This window comes from Oryctolagus cuniculus, chromosome 9, assembly GCF_051225735.1.
Source record: "Oryctolagus cuniculus isolate XC-2025 breed Fujian yellow rabbit chromosome 9, ASM5122573v1, whole genome shotgun sequence".
In the NCBI taxonomy this organism is placed as follows: Eukaryota; Metazoa; Chordata; class Mammalia; order Lagomorpha; family Leporidae; genus Oryctolagus; species Oryctolagus cuniculus.
Window position 1 is genome coordinate 135776287 of NC_142875.1, and position 23602 is coordinate 135799888.

A 23602-nucleotide genomic window follows, 5' to 3' on the forward strand; every position below is an offset into this window, starting at 1 on the left:
TTCCTCACTGGCCACCCACAGAGGCCTCCAGGAGAGGGGAGCTTGACTCCAATCTCAGGAGACAGGCACCCAGCTGAGCACCACCCACAGAGATGGCGCGATGGTGTTCCTCGTTTCCAGTGGCTCATCTGGGAGTCCTGTTCTACGCGTCAGCAGATAACTAGCTTAGCCCACTGGAGGTCTGCGTCATACACGCAGAGGACAGCCAGCGGCCGAGGGATTGTCTTTCTCCAGAGAAAGCAGCATGTGCGGGCGCCGGCCAGACACAGGCCACACCCAGAAGCATCTCGGTCTGCAGATGTCTGTGTGATTCGCGTGATTTATAAACGTCCAGTGTCATCCCTCATGCGTGGTGGTCTTATTAAACACTACGGGAGACAGCAGAGCAGCTTCTTAGGGAACAGCCACCTCGGGTCCACATTGCATTGTGGTTCCCTGCTTCCTCCACAGGGCTGGGAATACTCTAGGGCACTCATAAATACAAGAGGACGCCTCGGCCCACAACAGGTGGTTATCCCATCCCTGTGAATACCGTGCTGCATCCTCTCATGAGGTCCAGAACTCTGCTGCCTGAACAGAGACGGAAGCTGTGGCACCCCTCACCCCGTGCTGCAGGGATCTCTGTGTGACACCCTCTGAGGCCTAGGCAGAGGGCCTGAGCTTTCCCACGTCAACGTCTGGGAGTTCAGTTCTCCAAGGCTTCCCCGACTCCATCCTGCTCACCGTTACTCTCAGTAAGTACAGCCAGAGAGAATCCCGAGTCTCCCTTTGTTCTCCACTGCTGCGCCAGCCATGCTGAGGACACAGCCTTTGGCGCTGGGCAGTGTTGCTGGCCCTCACTGACTGAGCTCTGCTTTCTAAAGCCTTGCTTGTCATTCACTGAAAATAATTCAAAACCAACGGCAGCTCACCGAAGGCTCTCGCTGAATTTCCTACTCCTGAGGCTGAAAACCTCTCGTATGCCGCAGACCAGCATTCAGCACCACTAAGCACTGCCTCGTTATCCAGGCGAGGGGCCCGTGTGGGAGCCCCGCCAGCAGGCACCTGGTGGGCCACCCTCGGCCGTGGAACCTGGGCAGCTCCTCTGCCCATTCTCCCTGGGCCTGCTCTCCTCTCCGCATCTTCTACCTATTTTGGGGCCAGTGCTTTGCATGTTCCCATTTTTAAATGTAGATGTGACAGTATGTGTTTTTTCATTCAGAAAACATCCTCCTAGTTTCACAGGTATCTGTTGATAAGTGTCACAAAGTTCAATTATTTAAAAATTAATTATGATAGTTCATAAGCTAAAGTTAGGTTTTTCCATGTTTTTCATCACTCTTGTACAGACAACAAAACCACAAATGTCTTAAACAGGAATCAGTCTGCCACGTCCTCCGTACTGTCTGCGCCACTCGAGAGCGCCTGAACTCTGGGCCCTCCCGGCACTGACCTTCGCACGACTCCCCACTCGGAGAGAACAGCCCGTTGTCATGGTAGCCGTCCCGGCACTCGCAGTGGTACCATCCAGGCAGGTTAATGCAGCTGGCGCGGCTGTCACACTGCACAAAGCCTTCAGAGCATTCGTCAATGTCTGGCAAAGCAAACAGAAGTGAGATTTTATAGTAGTGCTGCTTTTCAGGGTAGTCCGCAGTAGGGCTATTGCACTTTTTAATGCCACCAAATCCTTAAAACTGGGAAATCGAGAAAGTCACGTGGTTAGCAAATGCTGTGCAGAAAGAATGGGGTAGTGTAGGTAGCAGATGTTAGCGCCACCCTGAAGGCTTCTCTCCTGCAAGTCATCCAGCTGTAGAACATAGAACTATCTGTGATGGTCACCAGTGCTGCCCATCAAATATTCCAGACTCTTCTGGACTCCTAGTAGGACTGCAGCTCTCCAGGTCCCTCGTGCTAGGTGTGGCCCTGTTACTGCCTTATGCCAGTGGGAGAGGTGTGTGTCACTCCTAGGCACAGCTGTTACGGAGCATGGTGACTCCCAGGGTGCCCTCCCCACCACAGTCTCCAGAGGCTCTGAGGACGAGGGGGAGTTCTGAGGGAGGATGGCACCCTGGGACGGACATGTCACCTGAGCCAGGAATCGGCCTCTGCGGCCTAGAGCCTCCTGGGATCAGCGAAACTACCCCCAGCCCTGCTTGTGCCCCACCCGTGTCCAGTACCTGGGTCAGCAGCAGCCCTGCTTGTGCCCCACCCATGTCCAGTACCTGGGTCAGCAGCAGGTGTGCACCAACCGGCTGTCGGCAACACAGGACATTCACCCTACACGGTTCACAGGTGCTTACTTCATACAACCATTTACATATTTATTTCACATATACTGTACTGCTTCACATACATGCATTAAACTCTGCAAAACATCAGGCAGGAGTGTGCCAAACACAGGAAAATCTGAGGCGACAGGCAATTATGGGATTTACCCAAAGACACCTAACCATCCCAGCTGCCTGACTTCTGGCTGCGTGCTTCTTCACGCAAGCACAGCCAGGCCGAAATCGGGGAAACATGGCAGAGAGACCTCTGGGCGTGACCCAGACGTCCCCTCGGAGGTCACCACCAGTCCCACGTGCGGGGGACTTTATTCTCCTGGTTTCGTCTGCTGAATGCTGGGAGCAGCTGACCCAGTCCAAGTCCCTCCCTCTGCTCAGACAGGGAAGAGTAATCCCAGTGGCCATATAAAGAGCCCCTTTCTTTTCGTTACCTCCTGGTCTGGGTCCTGTGGGCTGGTGGAGACCCCTATAAATGATCCAATGGCAATCCACCACTGAAGCCGCAAAATATACCCCCAGGGACCCCATGTGGTGCTGGCCCGCGTGGAGGCAGGGCGGAGCCTGCTGCTATGTTCCTGCCCTGCCGCAGGGGCCGGGCACAGGGCGTCTGCGAGCCAGCTGCCTCTGCGAGCGCCCACCCTCGGGAGTCCACTCCAGTTGGCAGGTCTACTTCCTACTTCACACTCCTCTAACTCCAAACTTGTGGAAGCATATCTTCCTAACATTTTCTTTTAGACTTTCCACTTGTCTAATGTTCAATTTTCAAAGAGAAATATTAATGGTAAATGTATAGGTAAGTTTTGAAAATCAAAAGATAAGCCATCACACGTTTACTTCTTGATTAGTGCGGAATTCCTTCACTAGTATGCAGACCGTTCTCTTAGACACGTAGGTAACAGGCAAAAAATAAGTATTGTATATCTCTGCAACATTTACCATTATTTATGGGCTACAAAGGGGTCTGTTTGGCTTCTTCTGAAGCCAGTTACTGCCGTTGGCAATTCCTACTGTCAAAGTAATTGCTAGTGGCCCATCAGCTAGCCGCTGCCTGCTCGGCACACAGCCGGTGTGGGCTGCTTCCACTGACTGAGGCCACACAGGTTTGGTGAAAAAGCCCGTCTGAGCCTCGGGGGCCCTCCTAACTGAGGAACCACTGATAATGAATGGGCCCAGAACGCTACGCTCATTTCAGCTTTATACATCTTTTCTTCTAACCCAAATGATGCAGAAAATTGATTATGTCATTTCCTAAATGCATGAACAAAAGAAAACAGGTTAGGATTTAAGCATCAGATTTGAGTTTTATGGAAAAATGGCCATGTGGGCACGTTCAGAAACTCTCATTTTAGAAAAACGAAATCACGGGGATGGGTGATTCGGAAGTAACTATTAATGGAACGGGCTTTCTTCACTGCTTCTGCATCTCCAGAAGTGTTCAGCCCTCAGTTTAGTCCTTTCTTCCTACCTCAACACAACCGTAGGGTCAACTCAGTCCACATGGTATAGTCATAGAGCGATCTCAGTCCTCACAGGGAGTATGCACATAAAACATGTATGTGTGTGTATGCTTCTCTCATTCCTTATGTCTGCAGGGTTATCTCAGTGTCCATGGTACAGATGTACATTTGAGGGCTGTCTGTCCCAACGGTATAGTGTGGAGCTATCTGACCCATGGTACAGTGTGGGGCTATCTGTCCCCATGGTACAGAGTGGGGCTAACTGACCCCATGGTACAGTGTGGGGCTATCTGACCCATGGTACAGTGTGGGGCTATCTGACCCATGGTACAGAGTGGGGCTAACTGACCCCATGGTACAGTGTGGGGCTATCTGACCCATGGTACAGTGTGGGGCTATCTGTCCCATGGTACAGTGTGGGGCTATTGAGCCATGGTACAGTGTGGGGCTATCTGACCCATGGTACAGTGTGGGGCTGTCTGTCCCCATGGTACAGTGTGGAGCTATCTGTCCCCATGGTACAGTGTGGGGTTATCTGACCCATCGTACAGTGTGGAGCTATCTGACCCATGGTACAGTGTGGGGCTATCTGAGCCATGGTACAGTGTGGAACTATCTGATCCCATGGTACAATGTAGGGGTGTCTGTCCCCATGGTACAGTGTGGGGCTATCTGACCCCATCGTACAGTGTGGAGCTATCTGTCCCCATGGTACAGTGTGGGGTTATCTGACCCATCGTACAGTGTGGGGCTGCCTGTCCCCATGGTACAGTGTAGGGCTATCTGACCCAGGGTACAGTGTGGGGCTATCTGTCCCCATGGTACAGTGTGGGGCTATCTGTCCCCATGGTACAGTGTGGGGCTATCTGACCCCATGGTACAGTGTGGGGCTATCTGACCCATGGTACAGTGTGGGGCTATCTGACCCATGGTACAGTGTGGGGCTATCTATCCCCATGGTACAGTTTGGAGCTATCTGACCCCATGGTACAGTGTGGGGCTATCTGACCCATGGTACAGTGTGGGGCTATCTGACCCATGGTACAGTGTGGGGCTAACTAGTGTGGGGCTAACTGACCCCATGGTACAGTGTGGGGCTATCACTGATCCTTACAGAAGATGCATAGTGCAGTGCTGCCTTATTTCCTGTGGTACATGTAGGGCTATCTCAGGCCCCATGGGATCACTATACCCTTGTAGGGCTATCTCAGTCTCCATGATGTACTACAGGGTTGTCCCAGTCCCCATGGCATAGACACACAGTTCCAGGACCACCTCGGTCCCCATGGCATAGACACACAGTTCCAGGACCAGCTCGGTCCCCATGGCATAGACACACAGTTCTAGGACCACCTCGGTCATCATGGCACAGACACACAGTTCCAGGACCAGCTTGGTCCCCATGGCATAGACACACAGTTCCAGGAACCTTGGTCCCCATGGCGTAGACACACAGTTCCAGGAACCTTGGTCCCCATGGCGTAGACACACAGTTCCAGGAACCTTGGTCCCCATGGCATAGACACACAGTTCCAGGACCACCTTGGACCCCATGGCATAGACACACAGTTCCAGGACCACCTTGGACCCCATGGCATAGACACACAGTTCCAGGACCACCTTGGACCCCATGGCATAGACACACAGTTCCAGGACCACCTTGGACCCCATGGCATAGACACACAGTTCCAGGACCACCTTGGTCCCCATGGCATAGACACAGTTCCAGGACCACCTCAGACCCCATGGCATAGACACACAGATCCAGGACCACCTCGGTCATCATGGCATATACACACAGTTCCAGGACCAGCTCAGTCCCCACGGCATAGACACACAGTTCCAGGACCAGCTTGGTCCCCATGGCACAGACACACAGATCCAGGACCACCTCGGTCCCCACGGCGTAGACACACAGGTCCAGGACCAGCTTGGTCCCCACGGTGTAGACACACAGTTCCAGGATCACTTCAGTCTCATGGCATAGACAGGTATTTCGATTGCTACTTTTCACGTTTTTCTCTTCTCACTCATTTTCCAGTCATCAGGACTGTTCCTATCTGCACTGCCTAGTACCCATCTCTATTTACTCTTTAATACAAATGATATGCACTACATTACTTAGTGTTCTGAAGACTGCGGATACCACATACACCTACTGAAATGCATTTTACAGACAGTGAAAGGGACCAGCACTGCGGCATAGCAGATAATGCTGCCACCTGTGATGCTGGCATCCTGTATGGACACTGGTTTGTGTCCTAGCTGCTCCACTTCTGATCCATCTTCCTGCCTTGGCCTAGGACAAGAAGCAGAAGATGGCTCAAGGGCTTGGGCCATCACCACCCATGTGGGAGACCTGGATCAAACTCTTGGTTCCTGGCACTAACTTGGCTCAGCCCTGGCCATTGTGACCACCTGGAAAGTGAACCAGTGGATGGATGATCTCTCTGGCTCTCCTCCTGTCTCTGTAACTCTAACAAATAAATACATCAATCTTTATAGAATTGGAGCATTAACTTAGTATTTAACTACTACTGGGTAGTAAAAGAGGATGAATGGAAGTATATACTTCATTCATTAGCATACTAGTTAATATTTACTGAATATCCACATGGACAAAGAACCAAGTTCTGCAGAAACAAGGGTGTACAAAACAATCAAGTTCTGCCCTCACTTAAGTTATCATGCATTTAAATGGTGCTTTAAGAAAACCTCATCTATGAAAATCTGAATTTATAATCATATAGCACAGTGTTTTCCAACACGTGACACATCTGTTAGCAGTGGAATGGTATAAAAATAGTAACAGGCGGCCAGCACCGCGGCTCACTAGGCTAATCCTCCACCTTGTGGCGCCGGCACACCAGGTTCTAGTCCCGGTGGGGGCGCTGGATTCTGTCCCGGTTGCCCCTCTTACAGCCCAGCTCTCTGCTGTGGCCAGGGAGTGCAGTGGAGGATGGCCCAAGTGCTTGGGCCCTGCACCCCATGGGAGACCAGGATAAGTACCTGACTCCTGCCATCGGATCAGCGTGCCAGCTGCGGCGGCCATTGGAGGGTGAACCAACGGCAAAGGAAGACCTTTCTCTCTGTCTCTCTCTCACTGTCCACTTTGCCTGTCAAAAAAAATTTAAAAAAAGTAGTAACAGGAAATACCTTTATTTTAGTGAGCTACTGTGTGCCACAGCAGGTCAAGCTATCTGGATGCCAGTTCATGTCATGGCTGCTCCACTTCTGATGCGCCTGGGAGAGAAGTGAAGATGGCACAAGTGCTTGGGCCCCTGCACCCATGGGAGACACAGCAGAAGCTCCTGGCTCCTGGCTTCAGCCTGGCCCAGTCCTGGCCACTGTGGCCCTTTGTGGAATGGCCAGCCTAAGGAAGACCTTGTCTCTCCCCCTCTTTGTTTAACTCTTTTTTTTTTTTTTTTTTGACAGGCAGAGTGGACAGTGAGAGAGAGAGACAGAGAGAGAAAGGTCTTCCTTTTGCCGTTGGTTCACCCTCCAATGGCCGCCGCTGCAGCCGGCGCACCGCGCTGATCCGATGGCAGGAGCCAGGATCCAGGTGCTTTTCCTGGTCTCCCACGGGGTGCAGGGCCCAAGCACCTGGGCCATCCTCCACTGCACTCCCTGGCCATAGCAGAGAGCTGGCCTGGAAGAGGGGCAACCGGGACAGAATCCGGCGCCCCAACTGGGACTAGAACCCGGTGTGCCGGCGCCGCAAGGTGGAGGATTAGCCTAGTGAGCCACGGCGCCGGCCTTGTTTAACTCTTTCAAGTAAGTAGATAAATCTTTAGAAAAGCATCTTTTTTAATGGCTGTGTATTTATTTTTAAATCATTTTCATTGCAGTGAATGGCACAGTCAGTGCTGGACACGGCCCTTTATAATACGTATGTATGTTGTGCTCAGGATTGTATCCTTGCTATCATTTGTGATAGGACAATACCCAGAATGCCAGATTCACTTTACATTTTTAAGTTCCTGTCCATTTTTTTTAATTTACCCGTTTTGAGATAATCACGGATTCACACGCAGTTGTAAGACCTGACAGAGGGTCTGTATTTTCTTACACCCATTTCCCCTCCCACAGTAACCTGAGCAACAGACCACAGGGCACGACCAGGATCCTGAGACAGACGCAGTCAAGACAGCACAGGGCTCCTCCACTGCCCTCCTCCACCCACCCCTACCAACCATGCATCTGCTCTCCATTTCAGCAACTCAACCTTCCAAGGTGCTGTATAAACGCAATCACACAGCACACAGCATCTGGGAATGGCTCCTGTCCCCTGCCCCTACTCACTGTCTCTCTGAGGATTCACCCAGATATTTACATGTAGAAATTGTTTTTCCTTTCTTATTGCTGACTCAACTTCCACTGGTTAGCCCCTGACAAACACCTGGGTTGTTCCTAGTATTGGGTTATTAAACCTTTACAAATCTAAATCTTTAAACTGACATACAGGGGTTGGCTTTGGGGCTCAGTAGGTTAAGCCACCGCTGGTGACACCAGCACCTCATATGGGCAGTGGTTGTAGTCCTGCTTGCTCAACTTCTGACACAGTCCCCTGATAATGGGCTTGCAAAGTACAGTACGATGGCCTTAGTGCTTGGGCCCCTGCCACTCACGTGGGAGACCCAGATGGAGTTCCTGGCTCCTGGCTTGGGCCTGGCCTAGTCCCAACCATTGAGGCCATTTGGGTAGTGAACCAATGGATGAAAGATCAATCTCTCTTTCTCTCTCTCTCTCTTCCACTTTCTCTGTAACTCTTTCAAAAAATAAACAAGTCTTGAAAAATGAAACTTATTGACATATAAAACTGTTTGTTGTGCACAACCTGAGGTGTTCAGGTGTGTAACACTATGGGATTGTTAAATCTAGATAATTAACAAACATTCTCTCACATAGTTATCACTTTTGTGATCACTTTCTTAGCCTTTTTCAACAATAAAATATATCATTGTCAGCTACAGGCATCTGCTGAACACAGGTGTCCTGCACGGCTTCTTCCTGCTCTTGGGCCAGCATCTCCCCACCTCCTTCTCCACCACGATCACTCCAGTTGCTGGGAATCAGGTGAGGCACCCTGTGATTTCAGTCTCCTGGAGTTGTGCAGAGCTGTCTGTCTGTCCTAGAGAACGCGTCCTGAGCAGTTCAGAAGTGTGTGTGGGATGTTCTGTGGTGTGTGCACACCCTTTGGTGCAGAGTACAGTTTAATGTCTCCTGGTTGATTCTGTCTGGGTGGGCTGTCTGTTACTGTAAGCACGGTGTACTGTCCCCAGTTTGGTATATCAAGGAACTCCAATATGGGTTTCATATTTTTACAACTGTAATATTCCCTTGGGAACTGATGCCTTTATCATCATATGGTATCATTTTTATTTCTTTTTACAGCTTTGAATTAAAGTCTGATGTAACTACAGTTTCTCGGGCTATTTTTTCTGTTTGCTTGTCTGGAATATCTTTCTCCATCCCTTCACTTTTAGTCTGTATGTGTCCTTACAGGTGAATTCAGTCTTCTGTAAATAGCATATAATTGGTTATTTTTTTTCATTCTGTTAAAGGTAAAGTGTTATTACTGCCATTTGTTAACTGATTTCTGATTGCTTTGTATATCCTTCCTCTCTTATTGTCTTTCTTAATGTAACAATTTAAGTTTGATCACGAAGAAGTCTCTCACAGTTTTACTTCACTCAATTTTTGATGTCATGGTTTATAAATCTTTATATTGAATTTCCTTAATAAATTTTGTGGTTGTCATTATTTTAATGGCTTTGTCTTTTAAACTTCATATTAAAGTCATAAGTGATTTGAAATCACCGTTACAGTATTAGCACATCCTGATTTGTACTCTATTACTGTTATGTTCTATATTTTACATGGTCCTGTTACTATCAGCATCCTTTTAACTTGAACAGTTTCTCTCCAGCGTCCCGTGAAGCTGGGTTCTCTCTCAGTATTTGCTTCAGCCCTCCGCTTGTGGAATGCAAGGTCTGATGGAAAGTCTGCTGTTCGCTGTGCTGGAACGCCCTTCTGCGTCACTCGCTGCTTTTCCCTTGGTGCTTTCAGAATCCTCTTTGGTTCGGTCTTAGACAATTTGATTATGGTATGCCTCGCAGTCATCTTACTTGGAGTGAACGGATGGATGTCTTTTGACCTTCACGTACCTGGGTATTTATGTCTTTCTCATTTTGGAGAGTCTTCTATTCCTTAATAAAGTTTTAGCAATGTGTCATTCTCTAGTCTCTGCTGAACTAGAAGTGAAAGGAGCATAAGCTATGTGAATGCTGTCTCATAAACTACCAGCTGTCTTCACTCCGTTTGTCTTTCTTTTCCCCTGTGTATTCTCTCTCTCTCTCTCTTTTTTTTTTTTTTTTGACAGGTAGAATTATAGACAGTGAGAGAGAGAGACAGAGAGAAAGGTCTTCCTTCCATTGGTTCACCCCCCAAATGGCTGCTACAACCAGCGCTGCGCTGATCCGAAGCCAGGAGCCAGGTGCTTCCTCCTGGTCTCCCATGGGGTGCAGGGCCCAAGCATTTGGGCCATCCTCCACTGCACTCCCGGGCCACAGCAGAGAGCTGGACTGGAAGAGGAGCAACCGGGACAGAATCCGGCGCCCCAACTGGGACTAGAACCTGGGGTGCTGGCACCGCAGGTGGAGGATTAGCCTAGTGAGCCGCGGCGCCGGCCCTCCCCTGTGTATTTTCAAATAATCTGTCTCTGAGTTCACAGATTTTTTTCTTTTGCTTAATCAGTTTTGCTGTTGGGGGCCAGTGTTGTGTGAAAGCCGGTTAAGCTGTCACCTGCACCACTGGCATTCCATATTGGCACCAGTTTGAGTTCTGGCTGCTCCATATTGAACCCATTCCCCTGCTAACTTGCCGGGGAAAGCAGCAAATGATGGTCCAATTACTTGTGTCCCTGCACCCCCATGGGAGACTGGAAGAAGCTCCTGGCTCCTGGCTTCAACCTGGCCCAACTCCAGCTGTTGTGGCTATGGGAGGAGTAAGCCAGCAGATGGAAGATATCTTTGTCTCTGTCTCTCTGTCTCTCTCTCCACCCCTCCCCCTCCCTCTCTCCCACTCCTTCTAAGTCTGCTTTTCAAATAAATAAATCTTTAGAAAAATTGTGATGTTGATGTTCTCTATTGCATTTTTTATTTTTTCATTGTAGTTTTAGGTTCCAAAATTCCTGTTGGATTTATTATTTTCAGTCTCTGTTCAGTTTTATTATTCTGGCTAATTACTGTTTTCCTCATGTTCTCCTGAAGTTTACCAACCATTTTAAACTCTTGGGCAGTTCATGCATCGCCATTTGTTGAGGGATGTTCACTCAGCCCTTTAGTTTACTCATTTGAGGATGTAATATTTCCCTAACTGTCCTTGATGCTTGTGGCTGTCCATGGTTGTGTTTTTTTTTTTTTTTTGGGGGGGGGGGGTTAAACAACCAGATACTTATTCCCATCTTTGCAGTCTGGTTGGTCTGGGAACTCCATCCAACAATAAGCCTGTCCAGAGACTCTGGGTAGGTTCTTCTGGTAGGTTCCTAAGCCTGTAATACTGCAAACACTGTAGAACCGGGGGTGCCCTACACCCAGGGCCACAGCGCCAGTAGACTCCCATGGCCTCTGAGTGTAGCACAACACTGCACACACCCAGAGCCCATTGCTGCGGAGCTCCTGAAGCAGTGGGGTGCAATGGAGTGGTTGGTGGACATCTACTTGCTGCTAAAGTCTGTCCTGGATCCAAGACTGCTGTAGTCAGTGGTGGCTGTGTGGCCCAGAGAGCTCACCCATCCTGCAGAGGCTCAGGGTGCAGGAATGAGCCTGGCCTTAGGGCTGTGAGGGTCCGCACAGGGCTGAGCTTCACTCGAGCAGGCAGGGTGTTGGGAACAAAATTCCATGCTCACTTCTCTCTGTCCCCAGGTGGACAGTACGTTCCTGTGCACCATTCTGCCCATGGTTGGAGCGGGGGTGATGAAATAATCTAACACTACTCTTCCTACGTTGTGCAAGACATCTTTCTTCTGCTGCTGCTGCAAGTAGATGTGGTGGCCTCTCACCTGGATTCCTTAGCTTCTGTGAAGGTGTTTTCATGCGTGGGTATTTCTTCGAATGGACGTTCCTGTCCGGGTGGAAGTGGGGGATGATCACCCAGACTCTTACCCTGCCATCTTGTTCTGCCTTCCTTCTGCCTACTGTTTTTCACTTGTTTCTACTTTTCTAATTTGGTTGGACTCGTAGGGAATGAAGGTGTACTTGACTTGCCTAAGTGCACACTTCCGACTGGGAGATGAACCTGTCTGGTTCATGGTTCTAAGGAAAGCCCGAGGCTCTGTGAGATGGACAGCATCACCGGTAAGCTGTCTGATGACAGGAAAACCCTTACTTACTCAGTGAATGTTCAGAAAGAATTGAAGTCTGGCCTGCAATTTATGAATAATTATATTTTGTCTGCACATGAAGATGTTAGCATGAGTTATAGCATTTACAAGCAAACATACTGCTTACAGTTTTAGATATGTACATCTTGTATTTTATGAATTATGTGATAATAGAAAACAGTAAAAAATTAAAATAATTCATTTCTTGGGCACTTTCTTTAGGTTAGTTTAAGCCTAACTTCAAATTATACAGCAAACCCTGTTCTGTTATAGCATAACACCATATCTGGCACGAGTAGCTACATTATATTGATAAAGAGCAAGTAATTGGCCGGTGCTGCGGCTCACTAGGCTAATCCTCCACCTAGTGGCGCCGGCACACCGGGTTCTAGTCCCGGTTGGGGCGCCGGATTCTGTCCCGGCTGCCCCTCTTCCAGGCCAGCTCTCTGCTGTGGCCCGGGAGTGCAGTGGAGGATGGCCCAGGTGCTTGGGCCATGCACCCCATGGGAGACCAGGGTAAGTACCTGGCTCCTGCCTTCGGATCAGCGCAGTGCACCGGCCACAGCGCGCTGGCCGCGGCGGCCATTGGAGGGTGAACCAACGGCAAAGGAAGACCTTTTTCTCTGTCTCTCTCTCTCTCACTGTCCACTCTGCCTGTCAAAAAATAAAAAAAATAAAAATAAAAATAAAAATAAAAAATAAATTAAAAAAAAGAAAAGAGCAAGTAATTAAAGATCCTTGAGGCGACTAATCAACTCTGTTACCCGTGAGTGAGTTGTTGGCTGTCCTGATTATCTGCAGATTTGTTAAAATCACAAGGTCATGTCTGTCTTGTGCTGCGCTTTGGTGGAGTCCACTGTCAACGTTCAGGGGCTAGCATTCGAGGAACACAAACCCAGCTGGGAATCGCATCATTCAGAGTAACTGCGAGATGCAGGTGAAGAATACTGTCTGAAATTCTAAATGAGGGGACTGATTTTCTCATGGGAATTAAAAAAAAAAAATTATGACAACAGTGCAACTTTGAAAGCCATAAAATTCTCTGTGTAAGTTGGGTGATAACATTACAGAATTAGTGGAAACTGTTTTCATTGCTTTCTAGCTCATAGTTAAGAAGTGAACAACATATTAAAAGCACAAAGATACATTTCTTTATCATACTGTCCACCCTAGATTTAGGGTACACCTGGATTAAATGGCTAGAGGACACGCAGAGTGAGACAGAGACTGGAGCTCCGTTGCCACGGCCAAAGCCAACAGGAGCTGGAAGAGGCACGAACGGACCCCTCAGAGCCCCCGGGGGCAGCGTGGCTCTGCTGACCTCTTGACACTGGCCTTGTGGCCTGCAGAGCTATTAGAAGTAAATCTCTGCTGTTTTAAGCCCCCTATTTGGAGGAACTTCGTTAGAGCCCTCGGAAAGTAACAGACCACCCAAGCTCCTTTACGAGGCAGACTCTCCCCTCCAGCCCAGACCTGCGGCCTCAGTCATCCACGCAGTCTCCACCGAGACACACAACTGCTCTGTCTGAAGGCTTCCCTGTCTCCTAGGCTGCCAACACTGTCCAGTTAGGCAAAGAAACGCACAGGCACCCCGAGTTTCTCTCTCTCGCCCCTCTGTCCAGTCCATCCACAAACCCCACTGGCAGCGTCTCCCAAGTGCATTCTGGCTCGGCTCCACCCCAGCTCCAGCAAGCTCACCAGCACGGCAGGCCTGTCCTGGCCTCTCTCTGCTGCTGGTCCCACAGCCTAGTGAGTCCGCCTCCCTGGTGCCACTGCTTCCTCCCCTGTGCGCCCTGGAATCACAGCAGCCAGACTGTCCCCGCTGCTCGGGTCCTGTGTCGTCTCTGGGGGAAGCAAGCTGCAGGGGACACAGATGCTTGGGCCATCTTCTGGTTTTGCACTCAGAGAGGGAACCCCTTGTAAGTGAAGCCACTCAAAAGCCGGCAGAGTGAGTTAGGGGACGGCTACTCTCCACCCCAGGCCTTTCTGGTCGTCTGCTGTCCTTTGATCACATTTCTGTTTTCTTTCACACTTACATGTTTCAAGAAACCACTGCTGGTCTTCATAAGTGCTGAGTTTGACAGAACAGTGTGTCAGTTAGCAATGACATCTAGGTGCGAAGGACAATGGGGCTCTGGACAAAGCTCTCAGAGCTGGAATCAGGAAAGTGACCCGCTCAGGGCCATGAAAACAAACCTGGTTGGACAAAGCTAGCAAGGTAGAGATGACAGAGAGACAAGAAAGAGCCAAGGGCAATTCTGGGAGAAATGCAGTGGCTGGGAAGGAACAGGGGCCGCAGGCAGGATCGGTAGCAGGGTGGGACCCACCAGGAAGACAGTGCCAGGACAGAAGGGCTCCCGCAGGCCCCAGGTCATCCCCAGCTGCCTCCTGTCTATACCTACCAACGCCTCTGCTCTCAGACAGACTCACGACTTGCCATTACACAGGGGCGGCACGCTGAACCCAGCAGTGAATGACGGTTATTTTACAAACTCATGAAAGCTGCTCAAAAACCTGTGCAGTTTTTATTACATCCACAACAGAGCCAACAGGTCAGATGGGAGACTCAGAACAGTTCCCCCCATTCATTCGACACACATCTATCTAGCATCTATCACACAACACACGTGCGGCCGACACCGAGAACCTGGCTAAGAGTTCGCAGTTTTATTTAAAGCCACAGACACAGCAGGAACATAAACAGCTACACACAGGGCCGACATCACGAGGCTGATGGACAAGGCCGTCCGTGAATCTGGGGAAGAGAAACCGCTCTCTCGCGGAGGCTCGGCGGGAGCCAGGCCCCCGAGTCAGGCGCGCTGGCAGGAAACTTCCAGCCCCACCTCTGCACACGGCACTTGCTCATCAGCACACCCTGATCCCGTGCCTGCTTTCCAAGCGGCCTTTAAGCAGACCGCGAGCTCCGCACCAGGACGACCTGGGGTTGTGCGTCCAGTCACTCCAACAGCAGGCATCAGCCCGCCTACTTCACCTGCCTCAGACTCTTTCTAGAGGAGGAGGACGCTGATTTCTCCACCCACCCAGCAGGATGGAGGGCGGGAGTGTTCTGTGGAAGGGGTGCCTGCGAGCCTTCTAATGATGAGCGCAGTGCTCACAAGGCTGTGTGCACCGAGATGAGCTCGCTGCTGGTATTCAGGAAAACAAGCTTTGAACGGCAGACCAGGACTGGGGAGGTGACAGCCAAAACAGCTATCTGTATGTATTTGCAAACTGACCGGCACATCCCTATCACAGGAAACGCTGCTCTGAGTGAAAGTGCTCTGGGAGCCTGTTTCCATACGCGGGATAAGAAGTCGCTGGGCACCACCCGAGGCTCCTTCCCCAGCAGCGGTGCCCAGCCTGTGTCATGTGACTCTTCCAGCAGTCTGTAACAAGCCCTCCAAGCTGCTGAGACTCCCAGTGCCTCAGCCAGAAACAGAACACACCTCCCCACACAGATAACTGAAGGGAAACAGCAGCGAGAGGCAATTGAGCAAACCCATAACTCCTTCCAATCACAGCGAACTGAAACAGCCCGTGGGTTTTGTGAGACATGTTTGCTCTTTAACGGGGCTCTGGAATCTCACGGCCTCTCCGACGGATGGTGACTGTCCACACAAGGTCAGTTACTCAAACTTTTCCACACTAATTATACTTTGTCTTCACTCTAACAACCCATTTCTTCAGGATCAATCACATGAGTTGTGCAATCCAATTGTACTGCGGAGGCAACCCCAAATGCAATCAAAGGTCTCCAGGTCGGAGTGTGATCGTGCACAGCCAGCCTAATTCTGTATTTGGGAAACATCTCAAAAAGGGGGAACACAGGCTTTGGTTCTTTGGTGATTATCTCATGTAATGAGGTTTGCTAATTGTGAGCTACTAACTTCCAGGTATCTCCTTCATCCAAAGTCCCTTCTATCATCATTTACACACTCCTTACCCAACACACACACACACACTTTTTCTTTTAGATTTGTAGGGTGACAAGAGAAATGATACGAGGAATCTAGAGGAAAACAAACCCAGGCTCTGTAGAACAGAGCTGCCGCGAGCGACTTCGGCTTTTCTGTTTCCCAGGAGCTCCACCTGGCCCTGCACAGAGGCAGGATCCCCAGGACTGCGGCCCGGGGAGACGAGCCCGCACTGCCTCGGTGCCTCGGTGCCTGCAATGGCAACAGGGGGCATCAGGAAGGTGGCTGTATCTGCGCCATCTCAGTGTTAATCTTCAGGGCAGAAGAAATAATGTGCATGCACAGAGACGGAGGTGTGACTCCATCAGTTAAGGCACACACATGACACAGAAGTTATGCAGCTTTTTAAAATGATGCTTTTGAAAATTATTAATCACAGGGAAAATGCACATGCTATATGTCATGTAAAAAGTATGATAAAATTATGAATAAAGTATTTTTCTAATTTATAGATATTATAGTACTTCAGAAAGTTTGTAGAGAACAGAATTAGATAAGTTTCAGTGTGAATAAACTTAAATTTAGGCATAGTTCTCTCCTGATATACATCTTCTACGCAATGTTTAAAGACTCCTAATAGGGGCCAGCGCTGCGGCACCAGCATCCCATATGGGTGTTGATTTGAGTCCCTGCTGCTGCTCTTCTGATCCAGCTCCCTGCCGTGGCCTGGGAAAGCAGTGGAAGATGTTCCAAGTCCTTGGGCCCTGCACCCTTGTGGGAGACCCAGAAGCTCCTGGCTCTTGGCTTCAGATCAGCCCAGCTCCGGCCACTGTGGCCAGTTGGGGAGTGAACGGCAGATGGAAGACCTCTCTCTCTGGTTCTCCTTCCCTTCCTCTGTAACTCTGCCTCTCAAATAAATAAATAAATCTTTAAAAAATGCTCCTAATAAATATCTTATTCATGAATAAGATAGTAATTATCCCCAACTGGTAATATTACAAATGCCTTTATTTTATTTTGTATAGTTGTCATTTTATAACTTTTGTAAAGTTAAATACACACTGGTTTTAAAATTTAAAAAGACTCACAAAAAAGATACTGCAGCTTATGAATGAAATGAGATTTGGTTAAAAGAGCGGCTCACATATGCTCTTTACATAAATTAACAGTCAACACCATCTGGACTCATGCCCTCCCCACCCCCACCCCTGCCCAGACCCTATGCTCAGAGAGCTGCACTGACTCCTGCCCCTGGCTTTTGCCTGCCAGGCTCCCTCTCTCTGACACACACACTCCCTCCCTTCAGATCTCTGCAGGTTTCGCTCATCCAGAAGCCATTCCAGGTGCTGGGCTGCATTTATCCAGCTGCTGAGACCTCCCAGCCTCAGCCAAGTGTCGGCCCGGCCAGGCCCTGAGCTCGTGTTGCCCACCTTGGAGCCCCAGGAGATCACCTGGCACACAGCACTGGACCTCGTGTTGCCCACCTTGGAGCCCCAGGAGATCACCTGGCACACAGCACTGGACCTCGTGTTGCTCACCTTGGAGCCCCAGGAGATCACCTGGCACACAGCACTGGACCTCGTGTTGCCCACCTTGGAGCCCCAGGAGATCACCTGGCACACAGCACTGAACCTCAGTCCCAAGAGATCACCTGGCACACAGCAGACCTCAATAAAATGTGTCGATTTCTGATTAACTCATACTCAGCAAGTGCCGGATGCATTTGAATTCGCCTGTGTTGCTTTCAAAGCAATCAAAAGGGCATTAACGAAAGGACCTTAATTAAGCAATACTATTTCTTCACAGTAAATGATTCTGTAGTGGTTTTTTTTTCATATGGGATGCTGGCGCCACAGGCAGAGGATTAACCCACTGTGCCATGGCGCTGGCCCCCCTTAACATTCCTTATTTATTTATTTATTTATTTGACAGATAGAGTTAGACAGAGAGACAGAGAAAGGTCTTCCTTCCATTGGTTCACCCCCCAAATGGTTGCTACGGATGGAGCTGTGCCGATCCGAAGCCAGGAGCCAGGTGCTTCCTCCTGGTCTCCCATGCAGGTGCAGGAGCCCAAGCACTTGGGCCATCCCGCACTGCCTTCCCGGGCCACAGCAGAGAGCTGGACTGGAAGAGGAGCAGCCAGGACAGAACCCAGTGCCCACATGGGATGCCAGCGCTGCAGGCAGAGGATTAACCAAGTGAGCCACGGTACAAGCCCCTATAGTGGATTTGAGAACCTCAGTTTTGATCTTTTGTATTCCAGCCCAGAGTGACTCCAGTAGGTCAAGAAGGATCTCTGCACCTTAAAAATCAAACCAAAAATATAAGGGAGGCCTGAAAGTCATCTGGAAAGAATGAAAATGGCTGCAGCATGCGGAGTGTGGCAGAGGGTGCACAGTGCACAGAGACCTCTTCTCTCTCAGCCCACAGCTGGACGGCTGGAGTTTCAGCCTCTGAACGTGACAGACTCGGGGCGGGCATGCTGCCCTGCGTTCTTCATTCCCATTCTGCTGGCTAGAGACAGGCAATAAGTCACAGCGAACAGAAGAGAAGGGGCAGCAAAAGTTAGAAGGAGTTGAAGCCAACGAGTTACTGGCCAAAGCCAGAGTGCAGTCCCACTTCCCTCGCTCACAAGGCCACCGCTGCCACGCAGCACAGCACGCAGGCCCTCAGGGGATGTGCGCTCTGGAACCCGAACCTTCCACTTTCCCAGATCCAACAGGGGGATTTCCTTTTCTTCATAGATTACCCAATTCCTGGTATTCTTTTTTTTTTTTTTTTTTTTGACAGGCAGAGTTAGTGAGAGAGAGAGAGAGACAGAGAGAAATGTCTTTCTTCCGTTGGTTCACCCCCAAGATGGCTGCTATGGCCAGAGCACTGCACCAATCCGAAGTCAGGAGCCAGGTGCTTCCTCCTGGTCTCCCATTTGGGTGCAGGGCCCAAGCACTTGGGCCATCCTCCACTGCCTTCCCAGGCCACAGCAGAGAGCTAGACTGAAAGAGAAGCAACCGGGACAGAACTGGCGCCCCAACCGGGACTAGAACCCCGAGTGCCAGCGCCGCAGCCAGGCAGAGGATTAGCCTAGTGAGCCGTGGCACCGGCCCCAATTCCTAATATTCTGTTACAGCAACAGAAAATGAAGACAAACTCCCAACGTAGGAACTGAAAAAGAAATTCGCTAACACGGTAGGCTATCAACTCTACATACAAAAATCAGTTGTGTTTCCATATACTAACAATGAATTATCTGAAAAAAGAAATCAAGAAAATAATGTCATTTAAAATAGTATCAAAAAGAATAAAATACTCAGGCCTAATTTGACCAAGTGGGTGAAAGATCTACACACTGATAATTGTAAAAGAATGAAGAAAAAAATAGTTGTTTATAAATGGAAGGACATCCAATATTCATGGATTGCAATAATCAATTTTGCTAAAATGTGTACACTACACAGTGATCAGCAGATTCAATGCAATCTTTTTTTTTTTTTTTACAGGCAGAGTTAGACAGTGAGAGAGTGAGACAGAGAGAAGACAGTGAGAGAGTGAGACAGAGAGAAGACAGTGAGAGAGTGAGACAGAGAGAAACTTCTTCTTTTTCCGTTGGTTCACCCCCCAAGTGGCCGCTATGGCCAGCGCGTTGCAGCCGTAGCGCTGCACCAATCCAAAGCCAGGACCCAGGCGCCTCCTCCTGGTTTCCCATGCAGGTACAGGGCCCAAGCACTTGGGCCATCCTCCATTGCATTCCCAGGCCACAGCACAGAGCTGGACTGGAAGAGGGGTAACCAGGACAGAATCCGGTGCCCCAATCTGGACTAGAACCTGGGGTGCCGGCACCGCAGGCAGAGGATTAGCCTAGTGAACCACGGCGCCGGCCACAATGCAATCTTTATAAATATTCTACAACAATTATTTTTCTCAAAAATAGGGGGGAAATCCTAAAAACTTGTATGGAACCACAATAGACCCAAACTGGCTAAACAAGTTTTGAGTAAAATGAGCAAAGCTAGCATCATAATTCCTGAGTTCAAATTAAATTACAAATAATAAAACAACATGGTACTGGCATAAAAACAGACTGACACAGCTCAAGGGGACAGAATAAGAGAACCCAGGAAAAAAACTCATATATATATGAGTCTGAAAAGACAACAGGGATGGATGGGGTGGTGCCATAAAAATAGTCAGTGAAACAAGTCAGGCACACAAAGACACTCTTCATCTCACATGTGGATTCTACAACGGTCCAATCCAGAGAAGCAAAGCTGACTGGTGGCTTACAGGACTAGGGGAGAGGAAGATGGGGAGGTGATGGTGAGAGGGTGCACAGTTTGAGTTACACGGACAAACAAGTTCTGGAGACGGACCAGGTGCCTACAGCTATCCTCCTCCACATACTTAACGTTGCTGGGAGGGTAGAACTTACTGTGACAATGCTTAGAAGACAAAGCCGAAGCCAAAACAATAACAAAGGAATCAAGAGTAAACTTTGGGAGGTAATGCATATGGTTATGGTCTGCAATCTGGTGGTTTCACAGGTACATATGAGCATTTAACCTGAAAGTCACCAACACGCATATACTAAGTAGACATATTTTTATACAGCAATCTTACAGATGCAGTGTTTCCACATATCTCCCTAATTCAACAGTCTATGCCATTTAACTATCTGAAGTCTGCAGTCTTCAGCATTCATGCATACATGCATGGGAAACCCAGGCGTCAGGTGCTGTGTGCCCTGATTGGATCTGTCCCTCCTGAACACGGATGTTTTTCTGAAAGCACACAGGCTCGACCTTCAATCCTGAGACTAGGCTGCTGATTAGACCTTGGGGACGCATAGTAGAGCACTCACCAGGCCGGCCCGTGAGGCCGGAGGTGCTGCCACGGCACAGGCTGCCTCCTCTCCCAAGGTGCTTCTCCCCCTTCCCAGCACCTACCGGTGTTCACGTAGAAAAGTGAGATGCCCACTAAGCAAACAGCAACAAAACCTGGGAAGTGCAACAAATAATCCTCATGTAAACATTGTTGAAGGGGCTTGGGAACAGCCGGGAGAGTCTGATGAAGAGAGGCTGGGCCTGGGGAACCGTTCAGATGTCAGAGGCGGCACAGTCACCTCCTGCCCCACCTTGTACTGGAGGTGCTGTTCTGAGATCTTTAAAACCACTGGCTAATAACTAAGAAGCAAATGACAGCAAAAGTGTTAATTACTCATGGGACAAAGCACTCTTTGTAACACTGCCAACCAGAAACTCCTCAGGGAAATGAAATTAGCCCAGACACACACACAGGAGGGGCCCAGGGAGACACAGGTGGTGCATGGAGGCATCCTGGTCAGGCTTTGGGGGGCCTGTTTGCAGCCAACAGCTGGTCTGCTTGCTAAGAATGAGGAGCATCAGTGCGATCTTACTGCGCCTACCTTACCTGTTCTGAGCGGGTGTTGCATCATGCAATTGTCTGAAAGATCACTGTTTGGCCACAGAATTACAATACTGAGGTCATCTGCTCCCTGCACAAAATTTGATGATGTTTCCAGGTACAGAAAATATGTGTTTTTCAACAGATCAAGGTCAGGGAGAGCTACGTGGTGGCTCTGGCTGGCCGTCCCACACATCCCTTCACTCTGCATATGAAGCAAACGCTGGCAGCCACTAGAGCTGATCACTGCCATAGACAATCCTAAGACTCAGGTCCAATAAAAATCTCCTGGAAGGGCTTCTGAGCCTGCATAGTGCTTAAAGCCTCCCTTTTCTTCAAAATAGTATTTTTCTCTCCAATTAACTTAAATATTCTCTCTGCTCAGACTGACTGTAACTCTAAAATTTCACAGAAAAATTCAAGTAACAGGTCTCTTGCAATGAAGGTAATTATTCTAAAAATTCACAAGTAATCATGATAATCTGGTTTTAGGGGAAAAGACATCAGGAATTATTCTTACTGTTAGCTCCCTTCACATTATATAGACTTCTCTACAACTGAAACATTGTTCAGTTAATTTGATACATAACATTAAGACTTCATAAAAACATGAAACAGATCTAGTTATCTCATGTTTCCTTTTTGAAGAAACTGTCCCCAAACCTCCACATCAATGACACCATAAACTACGCCCTATAATTGGGATTCTCACCCCTGAGATTTTATTTGGCCAATTTCTGTTATCTGCTCTCTTTATCTCCCCACTTCAACTGGGCCACCGAGAGCTGGCTACAGGTGAAATTTTCCTGTAAACCAAACTATTCCCTCTTCCTCCCAGGATGGGTCACAACCTCACAGAACCTCTGGCTGTACAAAGGCCAATTTCTAGAACACCCTGGTAGCTGTACAGAGCTGTTTGATTTCACACCCACAGCCAGACAGCCCTACTAAACACACCCAAGAATCTCTCCCCAAGAAAACACGTGAAATGCTCTTCCTTCTCAAGATAAACAGAATCCAAGCCTGCCCACAGGAAGCAGTAAGGCAAGGATTTCTGTAGCTAACTCTAGTGTGATGGCTTGAAAACAAACCCAATAGTGACCTACACGCTATGGATATCTAAAATCAGTACCCTATTAGAGACAGTAAATCATACAGTAAGGAAACAGAACAAGGAATAGGACACTGTTCAGGGGAGAGGGATTAAGTGTTCCAAACTCAAGAGAGAGCTGATGTGTACACACACACACCCCTGTCCACACAACTACTGGAATCTAATGCCTTAGTGTCTTAGCTAATTTATGGATGCTAGTTCCACTCAGATATGATACACACAGGTGTAACATGTTTTGTGGCTTAACCACCTGTAAAATGATGAAGGTATTAACAAAACAGTCTGGAGTTCCCACTGCACATTTCAGGTACTGTGTGTAAGAAGCTATCTTATGCTCATGGTTGTTAGAGGCAGGTTGCTGTATTACCACAGGGAATCTTCGGGCTGCACTCCAAACTTGAGCTGTAAAAGAATACAATGTTCTGATACCCTGGACAACCAAACCTAGCACGTGAGTGGGGCAGTCCTTCACAGATGGCTGGGGTCCGGGCAGAGGGGTCTGGGGCTTCTCAGACCATTTGGAAATCAGTGGACCCAGCTGTGGGAAACTGGAAGGTGGCCCCTGGTTTGAGGTGGAATCTACTTTTCCTATGAACACTTACAGCATTCACTGGTCTGTCTACAGCCAAGCTGGTGTGCATCTTAGCCACCCCCAGCTCTCTTAGAGCTCATGTTCCCCGAGTTGGGAACATCTCTTATGATCTCTGATCCCTCATACTACTGATAATAAAAAATGAGCAAAGGAGTGAGATGCGTGTCACAGCCTTTCCTGTCCCCCGCTGAGACCACCATCCACTTCAGAACTGCACATAATCCATCTGCTAGTGCGCCATCGACTGGACATCAGGATCCTAGAATTCTACTGCAATCGCCTTTTGACCCTTGCTACCTCTCACTGGGCTGCCTGCTAAGTCCACAGAGCAGAGTGTCCGAGCAGGCCATCTGAGCAGGACGCAGGTCCAGCAGCCAGTCTGTCTGTGCACAGGTCACGTCTAACTTGCCTTGAGATACTCGTTTCCCGTACTTTATCCATGGGGGATTGATGGGACAGA

General features: G+C 49.0%; 1 protein-coding gene across 12 annotated transcripts in view; it reads right to left on the bottom strand.

Moving 5' to 3' along the window:
• The window catches only part of NELL2 (neural EGFL like 2), a 391818-nt gene that overhangs the window by 16547 nt on the left and 351669 nt on the right, over nucleotides 1-23602 (bottom strand). For all 12 annotated transcript variants that reach the window (XM_070049719.2, XM_070049717.2, XM_070049716.2 and 9 more), the window contains one exon: nucleotides 1433-1573. In XM_070049719.2, the coding sequence (XP_069905820.1) occupies nucleotides 1433-1573 (141 nt within the window). The remainder of the gene's footprint in view (nucleotides 1-1432; nucleotides 1574-23602) is intronic.